General features: G+C 46.5%; 1 protein-coding gene across 3 annotated transcripts in view; it reads left to right on the forward strand.

Annotated features, from left to right (window-relative positions):
• Nucleotides 1-14,155, forward strand: part of SCAP (SREBF chaperone) — a 65,210-nt gene that overhangs the window by 43,805 nt on the left and 7,250 nt on the right. For all 3 annotated transcript variants that reach the window (XM_075492171.1, XM_075492173.1, XM_075492174.1), the window contains 7 exons: nucleotides 4,031-4,143; nucleotides 4,833-4,927; nucleotides 9,380-9,478; nucleotides 9,916-10,134; nucleotides 11,123-11,556; nucleotides 12,267-12,461; nucleotides 13,375-13,576. In XM_075492171.1, coding sequence (XP_075348286.1) covers nucleotides 4,031-4,143; nucleotides 4,833-4,927; nucleotides 9,380-9,478; nucleotides 9,916-10,134; nucleotides 11,123-11,556; nucleotides 12,267-12,461; nucleotides 13,375-13,576 — 1,357 coding nt within the window. The remainder of the gene's footprint in view (nucleotides 1-4,030; nucleotides 4,144-4,832; nucleotides 4,928-9,379; nucleotides 9,479-9,915; nucleotides 10,135-11,122; nucleotides 11,557-12,266; nucleotides 12,462-13,374; nucleotides 13,577-14,155) is intronic.

A 14,155-nucleotide genomic window follows, 5' to 3' on the forward strand; every position in this document is an offset into this window, starting at 1 on the left:
TGTCGAGCTGAAAACCCCTGAGAAAGCTCTAACTGGCACCTCGCCTACCTGAGTTCTACACACTCTTCATTTCTCATTAATTAAAGTTCAGTTCAGAATCTTTCTTTGGATTTTCAGATCCCTTTCCTAAGTGGTTAAGGAAATACCCATCATTTTTCTTCCCGTCTCCTCCTCGCAGCTGTACACCGCAGGAACAATGAAAAGTCTGACCCACGAGGGAGACTCCTCAATGCTGGTAATAGTTTACCAGGAGCCAGACCTGGATGGAGGAATTCCTCTCCTAGAAGCCTAAAAGAGCTATGAATAATTGACTTCAGAAACTGAAATATTTGTTGTTTCTTGGTTTACTGCCCTGGTGCCTAGGACCCTTAATTATGGATCAAGACGACATTATTCTGTGAGCTATTCAAATAAAACAGATATCCACTGGGAGTTTATAATTTTAATGCAAGAAAAAAGGCAATATTTGGATACAGATACTTGGGAGTAATCCAAGGGAACAGTTTTGGTTAGTGCAATGCCCAAGACCTTTGTGTATCATCAGCCTTACCATCGTCACACGGAAGGGCTAAGCTAATCTAATTATTCCTCCTACAGGATAGAAAAAGTTAGTTCAGTCCTTATTTCTAAAAATAGTTTTCCAGCGAGATATCTTTGCCTTAAAATGATTGCATGGACAGTTTCCTTTGGGGTTGAAACTTAATTCTTGCAATACTTTACAAATTATGTCTAATCAGATGGCAGACCCTTAGATTCTCTGCTGATGGGGTCTGATGACCTTGAAGGTTTTTTAGCTGAGTGAAAAAACTTTTGCTGAGTGACCTTTTCCTGATTCCCCAGTGTCTGCCAGAGCATTTTCCATCTAGTTACCTGATTCCCGACTGGGGACAGAGTGTTCTTGGTGCGTCATATACCAGTGGCAACGTGCTAGGATTTAGCCAGCTTAGGGTGCAGAGTCTGGTTAAACTTTGATCTGACTTTCAGCCTTTTTTATCCGTTTTGTTTACAGCAGAGCCTTCCAGATGTGGGTGTGTTTGTTTTTAATGGTACCTGTATTTATGATAAGCCCTTTTCCCTCGCTGTTTTTTGTGAGGTATTAAAATAAAGCTTGTTGCTTAGAGATCAGTGTTTGCTTACTACAAATATGATATATAAACTGGACCTTAATCATTATCAATCAACTTTTATAATGAAGTAAAATGATTATAGGTGAGGTAGGCATTAGTCTTACTTTACAGAAAAGAAAACTAGGTGGAAATAGGTGTCATGATCTACGCAGGATTTAAGAAAGAATAAACAGTGAAGTTGAGGAGAACGCCTGGAGTTTACTGGAAGTGGGATTCCTGTGTGCTGGTGGACTGGGAGGGTCTCTAGATGAGTCCACAAGCCCAAGCCACCAACCCACAAGTTGGCATCTCAGCTAGAGGAATCACAGTCTGAAATGATGAACTACTTCTCCTTGTTGCCTATAAAAAAAGGCCTAAACCGACTAGCTCAAATGTGAATGTTTGCATTTTAGATAAGAGGCTGATGTGATAACTTTTTAAATCTTCCAAACATTTTGGATAAACCAGAGGTTGTCTCTGTTCACAAATACATATGGAGTCAAAGGAGATCTGTTTTCCTTATGAGTTAACAGTACTGTTTCTGTTGACTCTCTGGGATGTTGAATCATGCTATGATGCAGCACCTTCTGGCAGCAAAGCGATAAGTGAAGTGTAAATGTTTCAGTAGATGGACACGATATGGCGTCTCCCCTTTCTCTTCCACTTCCTCCTGTGAGCACTTTCTCAGTGCTTGGCACCGTATGGCAGAAAATACAACGAGGATCTCTTGCCATCTGCCTCACTCTGAGTGAGGACAAGTGAACTTAGGTTTTGGAGTTGCAGGGCGTGAACAGCTTGTGTTTGTCCTGCACAGAGTCGCATTATTCTTCAAGAAAACCTAACGTCTCATTGCTTTTAAACTGCTGGTCATTTAACATGAAAACTGCTGACTCTTCAAGGACTATTGAAACTCATAACCTGGGACTATTAGTTAATTATCTTCTGTAGTAGAAGCTACAGTTTAAGAGAATTACAGAGTTTCTTTTCCGTATTTGGCCTGCCTTCTGAAGGCTTACTGCAGCTTATCAGGAAACGATGCTAGACTCCATGTATATCTTGCAGGACTGTGCGTAAGGACAGGACTCTGCAAGGACTCTGCAAGAGCATACCCTCGCAGATAACATGCTCTGCAAGACGATGCTGCGCTGTGCCGGGCAGCAGAGCTCTCCCTCACATTTGTTGCATTCTCTTTACTTAGCAATTTCCATCCCTAAGGATTACGAAGAGCTTTTCTCACATCTGTCTCCCATCCTAAAGTACTGCTCGGAGAAGTGACACAGGTTATGAACTGAAAATGCTTTAAATAAAGGCAGAACTAAGTTGTACTTTCTAGATTTTAGATTCTTTGACATTAACAGGAAGTTGCCCATGAGAGGCCTGTATATATTTTGTATTTTTTTCACTAAGGAAGTTCACTTCCTGCACAGGTTTTGGACAGGAGGTGAACAGACCAGTGTGTTGCACAATTGTTAGACCTAAAATTTGGTTAGGATACCTGGAGAAGGGTGCGTGGAGTTTGGTTTTTGATTTGTGTAATCTTGCTTTCAGTGGAGCTCTTGCTGTTTCAGCTCGCCATTTGCTGAAGGAATCAGTTGGAAGCAATTAGCTGAGTTAGCAGTGGTTCCAGACAGGTGTTTTTCCCCAGCTGAGCTTGTAAGGTACAGGCTGCTGACAGCTATATGTGTGCACGTGTTGTTGAAGCCCATGTCAGATGGCCACAGGCAATCGAAAGCAGCATTTGGGAAGATGCTCCTTGGGGCTTATGGCAGGCAATGACAGAAGGGAGGAGGTGTTCTTCTGAAACTCTGTTTTTTCCCTGTTTTGGCTTTTAGTGATTTGCCAAGGGGTGTGTGTGCTTGCACGCACGCACGTTCTCCTTTTGGATCCGTACATACCATCACAGCACAAATCCATTACCCTCCACAATGAAAGCTTGAGTATTTTGCTTAAGTTTAGCTGGAGGACAATTAAGAGGTTTACTATCTACCGTATTCTGGCATGGAACAGCTTTTTCTCTCTGATCTGGACTGCAGGTAGTTCAAAAGAGAGAAAAAAGTTTAGGGGTGAGAAGAAGAGTTGAATAAAGTCATGGTGGTGACCTTGGGTAGTCTTACTCTTCTGTGTGCATATATTCTGAAGGGCAAATCCATTTCAGTGTGCTTTCTTGACTCTTGGGTAGAAGCTATCCCTGGCAGGATTTAGTTTATTTATGTACAAAGCATATGTACATTGCAGGTTGTTCTTGGTCTTGTGGCTTCTGAGCTACCTGGTGTGCTGGAGAACAGAGCTCCACGCGTGTTAATTTATCTCCTCCCAACAGAGAAGTCCCTTCATGCGTCTCCTCCACTGCCCGAGACTGGATTGCTTACAGCAGCTGCAGGGTGTGGAAGCTTTTGCCCACTGGGGATCTGAACCAGGCACTGCCTGTGCTTTTCACTTGAGAATGTTTTAGTGTAATGCTTAGCTGTGATTTATCAGGATTTTCACTGTTGATGGTTGGACATGCTCACTACCGTCTTGTTGCAGTGCGCTCTCGCTGACTAATTATTACTGAGTCTATTGCACTGTTGTCCGAAGTCCGTCTTTTTGATTTGTACCTCTTTGTACTGGATGCTGTAAAGCCTCTTTGAGGGGCACTGTCCCAACCCTGGGAAGCATTAAGTCTAATTTAGTGGTGGTCTACAAGGACCATTTTCCAGAAAACCATGCAGCTTTGCAAAAATGTTAATATCTGTCCAAAGCAGATGAAATACAGAACCCTGACCTCATCATAGACTAATATTGTACGAGAAGGGGTTTGGCTGAGAGCACTGGATAGCGTTTCCTGGCCTGGACACTAGGATGTGTGTTTGCTGCTTAACTTGTGTTCTTCCCTTCTTTTTCACCAAGGATCTCATTCTCAGTTCTGGTTCTGTTTCCTCTAGAGAAATATTTCCATACTTGGTTGTAGTCATTGGCCTAGAGAACGTGTTGGTTCTCACCAAGTCAGTTGTCTCTACGCCTGTTGACCTGGAAGTGAAGCTACGCATTGCCCAAGGTACGCAGCCTACTCTGGAAGAATGCTGAGAGAGAGAAAATTAGGGTAACCCAAGGACTGGGAGATGGGGAGTGATCTTAATTCTGGTCTCTGAAGGAAACAAGGACTGTGAGTGTTAATGTGAATTGGGAATTGTATTCTAATAGTCTTTTTGTACTGTTTTTGATAATTCCAAGAACTAATATAAGCCTGTAATTGTGGGCACTGCTTTTTAAGATGGTTGTCTGAAGCATTGACTAAGCAAGTTTAAAAACGTGTTACTAAGGGAGAGCTGTATCTCCTGGTATACATATTTAGCACCTCGTCCTCTTGTGTCATGAATATCGTCAGTGCAGTCCACAGGTCATATGAAGTTCTGCTGAGCCTGTGACAAAATTATCTTCTCTATTATAGATAAACTCTGTACCTGCTTAAATCGGACAGTTTTGTGAGCTGAGAGAGTCATCCTGAGCTCCCTTTGTAGTTAATGATAATCCCGCTAATAAAGACACTGGGAGTCTACAGTCCAATTATTTGACTTAGATATTCAAAATAGGTCAGATGAATTTTAGCCTGAAGGTTCCTTTTTTGGCTGTTGTCTATAGATGCCTAATTTTAAAGAATGAAAATCCAGTTCCTTTTTGCTATGCTTATGTTCGTCCAGTAGTGAACAGTCTCTTCTTACCTGTCCTTGCATGTTCTTTCTCCAGGCTTGAGCAATGAGAGCTGGTCGATTATGAAGAATATGGCAACGGAGCTTGGGATCATCTTGATCGGGTATTTCACCCTTGTCCCGGCCATCCAGGTGAGTATGGCTGATCAGTTTGAGTTTGCAGGACAGAGGCTTGTAGGCACTGCAGGAATGCAGTGTGCAATATTCCGCTCCCCTCTCTGGCTGATTGGATTAAGAGTCTGTCAGTGGGAAATACGTACATCTATACAATGCGGATCCCTTCAGGAGCTAGCCTTCTGTCCAGCAGCTGCCCCTGGATCCCCAGTCTCCCCAGCTGGGATCCTTCCAGTAGCTGGGCTTACACATTCAGTTCATCCAGTAGTTGGCCCTGGATCCTCGCTCTCCCTGGTTGCCTTACACACACGCATGTGTGCAAGTGGGTCTGTCAGCTGCCCCCCAAGTCCCATGGTCCCTCTGGCAGTTGGCCTGGAGTCCCTGGTCCGTCTGGTAACCAACTCCTCCAGCTCTCTCACTCAGGGACACACACGTACCTGGCTCCCAAGCCACTCACCCTGCTCACCAGCTGCCTGGCTCGATAGTCACTAGTGATCGCGCACTAACAGGCGTACTCTGACGTGCTCCAGTTGCTGGTGACCCGGACACATGGATCCCTGTGCCCCATGGCCCCCGTTCCAGTTGCTGGTGCTTAGACCCTGCTTGTTCCAGTTGCTGGCACCACAGACATGCGGGCTCCTACAGGACACATGGGTTTGGAGATCCTCTCTCATTGACTCGTTGTGATGGCTGTCACCCCCAGACCATGGGGCTGATCACTTCGCTGTGACAGCCCTGGGAGGACCCGGAGCAGGGGCTCGTTTCCCTCCCAGCCGTCCATCCATGTCCCTTGCGTTTGTGTAAATGAGCTTCCTATCACAGAACTTAACACTGCCCAGTGCCTTGCTGTGGGGATGCCTTTATTCCAACCTAAAAGTGCCTTTTTGTGAGCTGGCTAATCCACTTTATAAGTGAATGGAAGAAAAACAACACCCTAGTGCAGAATGTCTGCTCTGAGAATTAGGGTGGACAGGCCATTTGGGGCTCTCTCACCAGATTGATGAATCTGTAGGTTTTTACAACCACGGATATCACTGCCTCTCTTTCACAGGTGGGTAAACTGAAAGCTCAAGGTAGAATGATCTGTCAGGGGTCGTGCTGTTGGGTCTGTGTAGCACTGAAAATAGCATCTTCTGCCTCGCAGTGTGTTACTTTCTCTGCTGCACAGTCCCCTTTTCAGGACTCTGCTTGCTGAGTTGCATCAGGAAGTTGACACCATTTGATTTCTGATCCTTGACCAAGCAGAGCTTGTGCCTGGTGTGCTACGTGAACAGAAGTGCTGCCTAGACAAATCCTCATCACCAGTTTAGCACCTCTGCAGTCAGACTTCAGGGAGGTGTCAGCCTGTTGTCTCTGGAAATTTCTAGCAGGCGCAGTCAGCAAGCAAAGGCAGGAGCACCCCAGCATCTACATAGTTGGAGGCTACTCTGGGCTCTCGCTAGGTGCTTGCTGGCCACGCGTGACCTGCATGAAGAGGGGTGGGTTGTGTATGTCCTTGCTTTAACATCGAGCACTCGCCAGTAGAGACTGCAGATTGAAATGTGTTATAATCTGAGATTAAACGTTCGGGTTGGACTGGAGCATTGCAGGCTGAACTTCACAGTTCCTGAACCTCTCTCTGTATCCCAGAGGACAACAAGAGAGGAGCTACAGTAGAATTCCCCAGGCGACAGCCAGCCACCTATTGTGGCCTAATTTTTTTCTTTGAAGCTGATTGCAGAGATTGCTCAGCTCAAACGCTGGCATGATCCATCCTTTGGGTCTAAATTGGGCTCATTCATATGGTATGTTAGGACCTTTTGGCCTCCATTTTATTGCTGCGCTGCTTGACCTCAGGAAGTGAAGCTTGACAGTATCTGTGAAGCGAGTGTAGTGCCAGCAGCCCTGTCGTGTGGATACCACTGGGACAGTTCACTTTCTTGTTGCACTCTGCAGTAGAGGAGCTTGCAGGGTGTACTGATTACAGGAGATGAAGGAGTGTGATAAAAGGGACGGGGCAGAGCCATATAAGTGTAAAGTACTCCTGTTTATTACAGTGTTTTGACACACGTGATCCTGTCTTTCCTTGGATGCTTGCTTTCTCCAGAGGAAGAATCTTGCAGAGATGCTGTCTGTCAGAGACTGACGGCTGCTCTGCTGGAGTCTGGTGTATGCCCCTTATCTTCGTCCCTGCAACTGAAGGACACTGTACAGATAATGTGCTGTACTCACGTTGCAGAGTCCAAGGAATCTGGCAGAAAGAGAGCCAGGCTGCGTAAATCTGGCAGGGACCTTTGCTCTGGGCTGTCAGAGGGAGCAGTGCAGTGCTGGGGTCGTTCAGGTGCTATCTGGTATAGGGAATAGCAGAAGAGGGAGGCATTTCTTTTCTGAAGGCTCTCATCTGCCCCAAGGGCTGTGATGGATCTTGGTGTTTTTCTCAGTTACTCCTTAGCAGTGCAACTCATTTAGCAGAAGGGAATTTTTTATGTTTTCCGTGGCTCTCCTTGTCCTAAAATAGAGTTTGGCTTCAGATGAGAATTGTGCATCCACTTTAAATCCCTCGTAATTGTGAGCAGCAATGAAATCCTCTTGCCCTGCACTGCAAGTGGGTAGAGACCCATGTTCTCCTGGCTCAGTGTCACTGTTGATGGTCCTGAGATGCTGCAGGGCTGCGTGCTGAGCGCTTGTCCTGTGCTTTCCACCTCTGATCCACTCCCTTGTACTGAAGTTCACACACCGAGAACCCAATCTTGCACCCACTGAAATCCCTTGGGGTTTTGCCACAGGGTGTGCAGTATCCAAGTATAAGAAGATTTTAGATTTCCAGGGCTAGCAGCTTCAGATGTCTCTAATCCTAAGTGGACGTATCAACAGAATTAATATCTCTCTATGCAGAGCCTGCCGTTTGTGGAGCCTGTGTTTGCCAAGGTCTGGGTGAAATCCAGATGTATGTTGCTTTCCTTCTGGTTTTCTGCTTGAGAGAGGAACCTGTGTTGTGTTTTCATCCCTCTGCTCCCAAAACCTCCTGTCAGATGTTGGGGAAGGGGCTAAAGAGAAAAACCTGATGAGAACCTGCTTCCTTGTGCTGCTGTCGCTGGGAGGTTTGGGGAGGGCAGCTGACCTGGTGGGTTATCTCGTTTCACATCACACTGATTTTTAAATAACAAGTAGTTGATGGTGTATGTTTCGAGGACAGTTTGGACAGGATGGGGAGGCTTCAAGGTTTGTTTAGGGGTTTTGGATAGCCTTTCATGCTATCTCTTCATTTCACTGTGCTGATATTGCCCTCCAGCCTTCTGCAAGCAGCTGGGGCAAACATAGGAAGGAGGGGGACAGAAGAAATTAATCTCTACAGCCTCTCTCCTTCCTGTTAAGTGGATGTGTCCTGGCTTGATCTGCAGGTAGTGAGCATGCCACCACACCAGCAGGCAGGCAGTGAATGGCAGTGGGTGTTTGCCAGCTCTGTTCTGCAAGTGAGGGCTGGAGTCTTTAATCTGTTGTTTAGCCTAAGGTTTTTACTCCTGCTTACGTTCAGCTTTCTTGATCTCCATGTTTACTAGATCCTTTTTGGGTCCTGACAGGTCCTCACAGAAATTTGTACCTCCGAGGGAAACAAAATGCCTCTCAAAAATATTTTAATTCTATGTTGCTGTGAAGTTTTGAATGTAGTGGGGGAGAGGGGATGGCACTTAGCACTCATGGGGATTAGGGTAAGAGTGTGCATTTGTTTTATAGGGGTGATCTGGGAGTTGCCTGCATTTCTGCTGCTGGGCAGAACTCTTAATCCTTATTTCTGCAATGGCACCTGCTGGGGAAGGTGGAACATTACAGCAAGTTTAGGAAACACCAGCTTTTGTTTCCCATCTACTTGGTGTTTAGAGACCTCTGAGAGTGGGTATGGGACTTTTCTTCCAGGGGCGTAGGAATGAAATTTGCCCATCAAATATACATTAGCCAAAAGTGTGATTTAAGCAGAAACGGTTTAGCTGGGGCCCTGGAGAATGGCTACAAACAAGTACACAGAGGTACAGTGACCACAGTGGTCTGATTGATCCAGTTCCTGAGCAACCTGTGTTCCTGGAGGAATTTTAAATCAGGGCTGAGGTTTATTGGTAAAGTGCAGGAAACTGTCACCGTGGGAGGCTGTTTGCTGTGTGATTTGAATGCATGGGCAACGAGGCTGAGAGCTCTGGCTGCAGCCCTGCCACGGCTTTGTGAACTGGGAAAACATCCTCTGCCAGTTTTTCCTTTAGTGCTTTGATGTTTTATGGCTAAGAAGAACAAAGAACGTGAACCTGAATAAATATGCTCTTGAGTTTCCTAGCACTAAACTCTCAGCTATTACAAAATATCGATAATAGGATTTGTCAGTAAAATAGGCTCAGGCCTGCGCTCTGGGCAAGAGTTTGCTGACTTTCCCTTTTTCTGAAGTTGAAATATTTACCATTGTCTCTGCAGCTGCTATAGCTAATCAATGTGTCCTGTCTGCAGGAGTTCTGCCTCTTTGCTGTGGTTGGCCTGGTGTCTGACTTCTTTCTGCAGATGTTTTTCTTCACTACCGTGCTGTCCATTGACATTCGCCGTATGGAGGTAAGGAAGGGCCAAGAACACGGGGTCTTGCCTTGGGTCTTCCTTCTCTGCTGTTGTGGAAGGATTAAAGGAAGCACACCCTGTGATTTTCACTCTCTAAACAGAAAAGACCAAGCCGTAAAAGTTCCAGGGCAGTACTTGCTTGGTTACACGTACGCAGGGGCTAGGGACAGGACGCTTGAGGGAACAAGACACCCTTGGGTATATAAGCATGCAGATTTGGGGTAAATGGGCTGGAAGGAGACATGGTCACAAACGTATGACCATGGCTGGGCGAAGAAGAGAGTGTGTGCTGGAGAGAAGCTGGGACGGATTGACTCAAGAGTGAAGGTGGGAACTCAGACACAGGCTTGTATCAAAGGTAGCTGACTGTCCACACATTTCTCTTGAGGGACCTCATCACCACGGCTCTCACACATTTGCTTTTGTCTTGGCAGCTCGCTGATCTGAATAAACGGTTGCCAGCGGAAGCCTGCATGCCCCCAGCGAAGCCTGTCAGCCGCTCTCAGCGCTATGAACGCCAGCCAGCTATGCGACCTGCCACCCCCCACACCATCACCCTGCAGCCATCGTCTTTCAGGAATCTGCGCCTGCCAAAGAGGCTGCGGGTGATCTACTTCTTCGCCAGGACACGGCTGGCCCAGAGACTCATCATGGTATGCCACGTGGTGTTTGTTATCCGGTGCCTCTTCCTGCTGGACACTAACCCAAGCCAAACAGGCTTCTAGCGGGGGAAGAAAGCCCAACATTTTCATGCATCCTTGTTCCCCTGCAAGACTTATGCTGCCCCGTGGTAAATACAGTTCAAGAAATACTTCCCTGAGAACATTGCTCTGCATGCATTAGCTCCAGGGCTCTGCTGTTTGCATGATGTTTGGGGGGTAGTGGGTAATTTTCTGGTATTTGCTTTGAGAAAAAAAATCTGCTTTTATATAAGCAGATTTTCAAGGACTGTATGAGTGGAGAGAGAAGATTTTTACAGAGCAGAAATCATATTTTGTTCCTGCAGATAACGTGGAATAAAGACATGGAGATATTTTGCTCCATGAAAGACCAAGGCTTTTCCTTTTGCAGGTGTAACTGCAGCGGTTACACCAGTTACTGCCCCTGCTTGTTCCCCCATCTCTGTTCTGGGTGTCTATAATGGAAGCGGAGGAATGTCTGTGTTCCTCGACTCTACAAACCACAGCCCAGCCTGTTACTGTCAACTAACATTGATGGCAGTTTAATTTAATTTAATACATCAGTCTGTGAACCGTGGCTGCTGCAGTAGGTCTTGGCAGAGTTCCTGAACCCTGAATTAACCCTCGCCAGCCCTGTTTGAGGGTGGCAGACGTGCTGGTCCCAGCCGCCAGCAAGGAGTCTCTTCCCTGCTGTGCATTTGTGTGGGAGAAGTGGGGTTCCCACCATCAGGTGGAGTCAGATGGCTCACAGAAAAGTAGCGTCCGGTTTTTGTGCGTGCTGTGCAACCTCTCCCAGTCCTCATAGAGGATAAGTGTCTGCCAGGAGTAAGACCATAACTGAGTGCAGGGCGTACCCTTGGTTGGGATGTTGCTGATCAGCTCGGACAGCTGACGAGGTGTTGGAGGCGGAGTGTGAAGGCCATGTACTAAACGAGCTCGTCTCCTTGCTCATCGCGTGTAGGCTGGGACGGTGATCTGGATTGGAATCCTGGTTTACACGGATCCTGCTGGTCTCCGCACCTACCTCACGTCACAGGTCACCGAACAAAGTCCTTTGGGTGAAGCAGGTCTGCCTCCTATGCCTGTTCCTGGAGGGGTCCTGCCTGCTGGGGACCCCAAGATTGATCTCTCAGTCTTCCCATCGGACCCTATACAGCTGTCAGAAAACCAGACGCAGCAGCGTGAGCAGAAGGCAGGGCTGGAGTCCCTGAGCAGGCTGGAGACAAACCAGCACACTTGGGCCCACGGAGCAGAGGGCAAAGGGAATGGACAGACGGAGCTTGGAGCTGAAGCAGAGGTTACCTGGGGAGCAGAGGATGAGGAGATTTGGAGGAAGCTTTCCTTCAGACACTGGCCATCCCTCTTCAGCTACTACAATATCACTCTGGCCAAAAGGCAAGTGGGCTGGCATTGAGTGCTACAGGCACTTCGAATTGTGGAATTGACCCCAAGTGTTTTTCTTTCTTCTGTCGTCGTCTTTCTGAGTTAGATAATTTGGGTTCCACGTGGCTTACTCCAAATGTGTCTGCAGGAGGAGGCGATTAAACAGGCCCTCCTGTGTGGTGCGGAGGTACCAAACTCTCCAGGACTGTTTGTCTGAGAACAAGGGTTGTGTTTCTCTCTGTGCTCTTGGGTGTATTACTTGCTTGTTGTCTTCCTTTACCCTGGAGGTGACGTTTAGAATTCTGTAAAACAATATATGATCATCTGTAAGTGATGGGGATGGTGCATGTGAGGAATAGAGACATCTGAGCTGAAGAAACTTCTTGGTGAGATCTTCTGGCCTGCAGTGTACAGGAAGCCGGGCCAGATCATTATATCCTTACTTAAATCTGTGTGATCCATTTGATCTCATCAGTAGTTCATTCCACCGTTGGCTCTTAACCTCTTCCACAGAGTTAAGGGTTAAGACCTGGGAAATATCTTTAGAGAAAAACATTTCAAAGGAGGTCTTCAGTTTAGAGTACCTGAACCTACTGGACTGAAAGTACATACTGAGACCTACCTTGGCTGCTCGTGAGAAGATGAGCTGCATTACCTATTGGGATTTTTGTGTCTTTTGTGTCTGTTGTTCCTGAGCTATTCTCATCTTTCCATTCCTTCAGATACATCAGCATCCTGCCAGCGATCCCTGTCACGCTGTACCTGAACCCACAAGAGGCCTTAGAAGTGCGGCATCCCCAGGAGGCTAACCGCTACCACCCCTTCTTATCTTCAAGCAGCGGGAAGCTGGATGCTGAAGCTCAGCCTGACCAAGCCTCGCCCAAGCTGCAAGGGCACCAGGATGTCACCCTTTACAAGTAAAAGAGTCCTTGATACAGCCCTCTGACCGTGCCTTAACTCCTTTGGAGACAAGGGTTGCTCTTTGGCTGTTTGGCTCTTCTCCTGGAGGGAAAAGAAAAAATATTCGTAAAGCTTCAGTGCAAAATCCTGTAATGCTCAAGACAGTCTAGCTCAGCTAGCGCAGCATTAAATTAATCTCTCCTGGCACTGTTTTTCTGAGTTCCCTGGCAGGAGACACTGTGTGCAGCCCAGGTTGTTAGCGCACGTTGCTGTTGGTGGGAGCTGCTTGTCAATATATAGCGATGACTATGGACAAACGGCGTACAAACTTGATATGTATGCAAGTGTTCGCTGTAATCTAGTAACCGTTGTGCAATTAGTCCTGCATTTTGAAGGTTAAGCTTAGACCTAGTTTAATTGGATGGCTTGGTGATGCTAAAACTGTTACTCCTAGCACCGCATATGATGCATTATCGGGTTTATCGCTGGGTCATAGGGATGGGAGTTTGGGAGTAAACATTGTGATTCAGTAATGCTTTAGTGGGTGTTAGGTCAGACTCTCACGCAAGCAGGGACCTTCCTTTCCTACTGAGAAGACAAGCTCCCAGCTTGCCCTCTGAATCTGCAATTCTTTGGCTGTGTTGAACGCACTTTATATTATCCCGATCCTCATCTAGCGTTTTTCTTCAAGTCTTAGTTGCTATGTGCTTTTCTTACTGAAAAGTCTGAAAATCTTGTTGAAATTCACATTTTCCCATTAAAAAAACCCTTTAATTTTCCAGTTTGTTGGAAATTTTTCTCAGCTGAAAAATCTAGACCAGCGATGTGTCATACTTCCACAGTATTTTTCAAACTTTACCTGTGGACTAGTAATTGGATCTTTTATCTCACCTTCTTTTTGTCTTTGTGTCTGTCTGTCTCTCCCACCAGGGTGGCTGCTCTGGGTCTGGCCTCAGGCATTATCCTGGTCCTCCTGCTCTTCTGCCTGTACAGGGTGTTCTGCCCCAAGAACTATGGGCAGAACGGGCTCTCGCACAGCAGGAGGAAGAGGGGGGACCTCCCCTGTGACGATTACGGTTACTCCCCACCCGAGACTGAGATCGTCCCCTTGGTTCTCAGGGGTCACCTCATGGTAGGTCAGAGGGGTGCAGTCCTTACAAAAAAGGCATTTTACCGACTTGCGCCACACATCTTCCGTTTTCTTTGTTTTATTTAAGTGACAGCCCTCACGAAGGACAGACCAGCTATGCAGCCTTAGCGTAATGCAGCCGTGGAGGCTAACAGCTGGGGCGAATTTTTTATTTTTTTATATATATATATATATATATATATATATATTTATGTAGTGGGATATTGTAGCCTGAAGTTTCCTGTAGGACTTTTCCATTTCTTCCTGGGACTCGTTCTGAGCTTCTTGGAATTGCTGTTATTACCTTCTCTGTGTAGCCAGCTGTTGGCTTTTATTGGCTGGGCTGATCCAGCCTTCCTTGCTGGGGTAGCTCTAGATTCCTGGTATTTAATGCCTACTGGATCCTTTTTTTCCTGCTTCCCAAAAGTTAGCGCATATTTTGAGGCTGTTAAATGTTGTTTCCAGTGCTAAAAGCATCCATGGGTTTGCACAGAAGTGTGCTGCTGCTCAGTTCACTCATTTTTCTTGAGGGGAAAGATGGTTCTTCCCATTCTGAGATGAAACAAAGCCCTCGGGCACCCA

This window comes from Mycteria americana, chromosome 2, assembly GCF_035582795.1.
Source record: "Mycteria americana isolate JAX WOST 10 ecotype Jacksonville Zoo and Gardens chromosome 2, USCA_MyAme_1.0, whole genome shotgun sequence".
Classification (NCBI taxonomy): Eukaryota; Metazoa; Chordata; class Aves; order Ciconiiformes; family Ciconiidae; genus Mycteria; species Mycteria americana.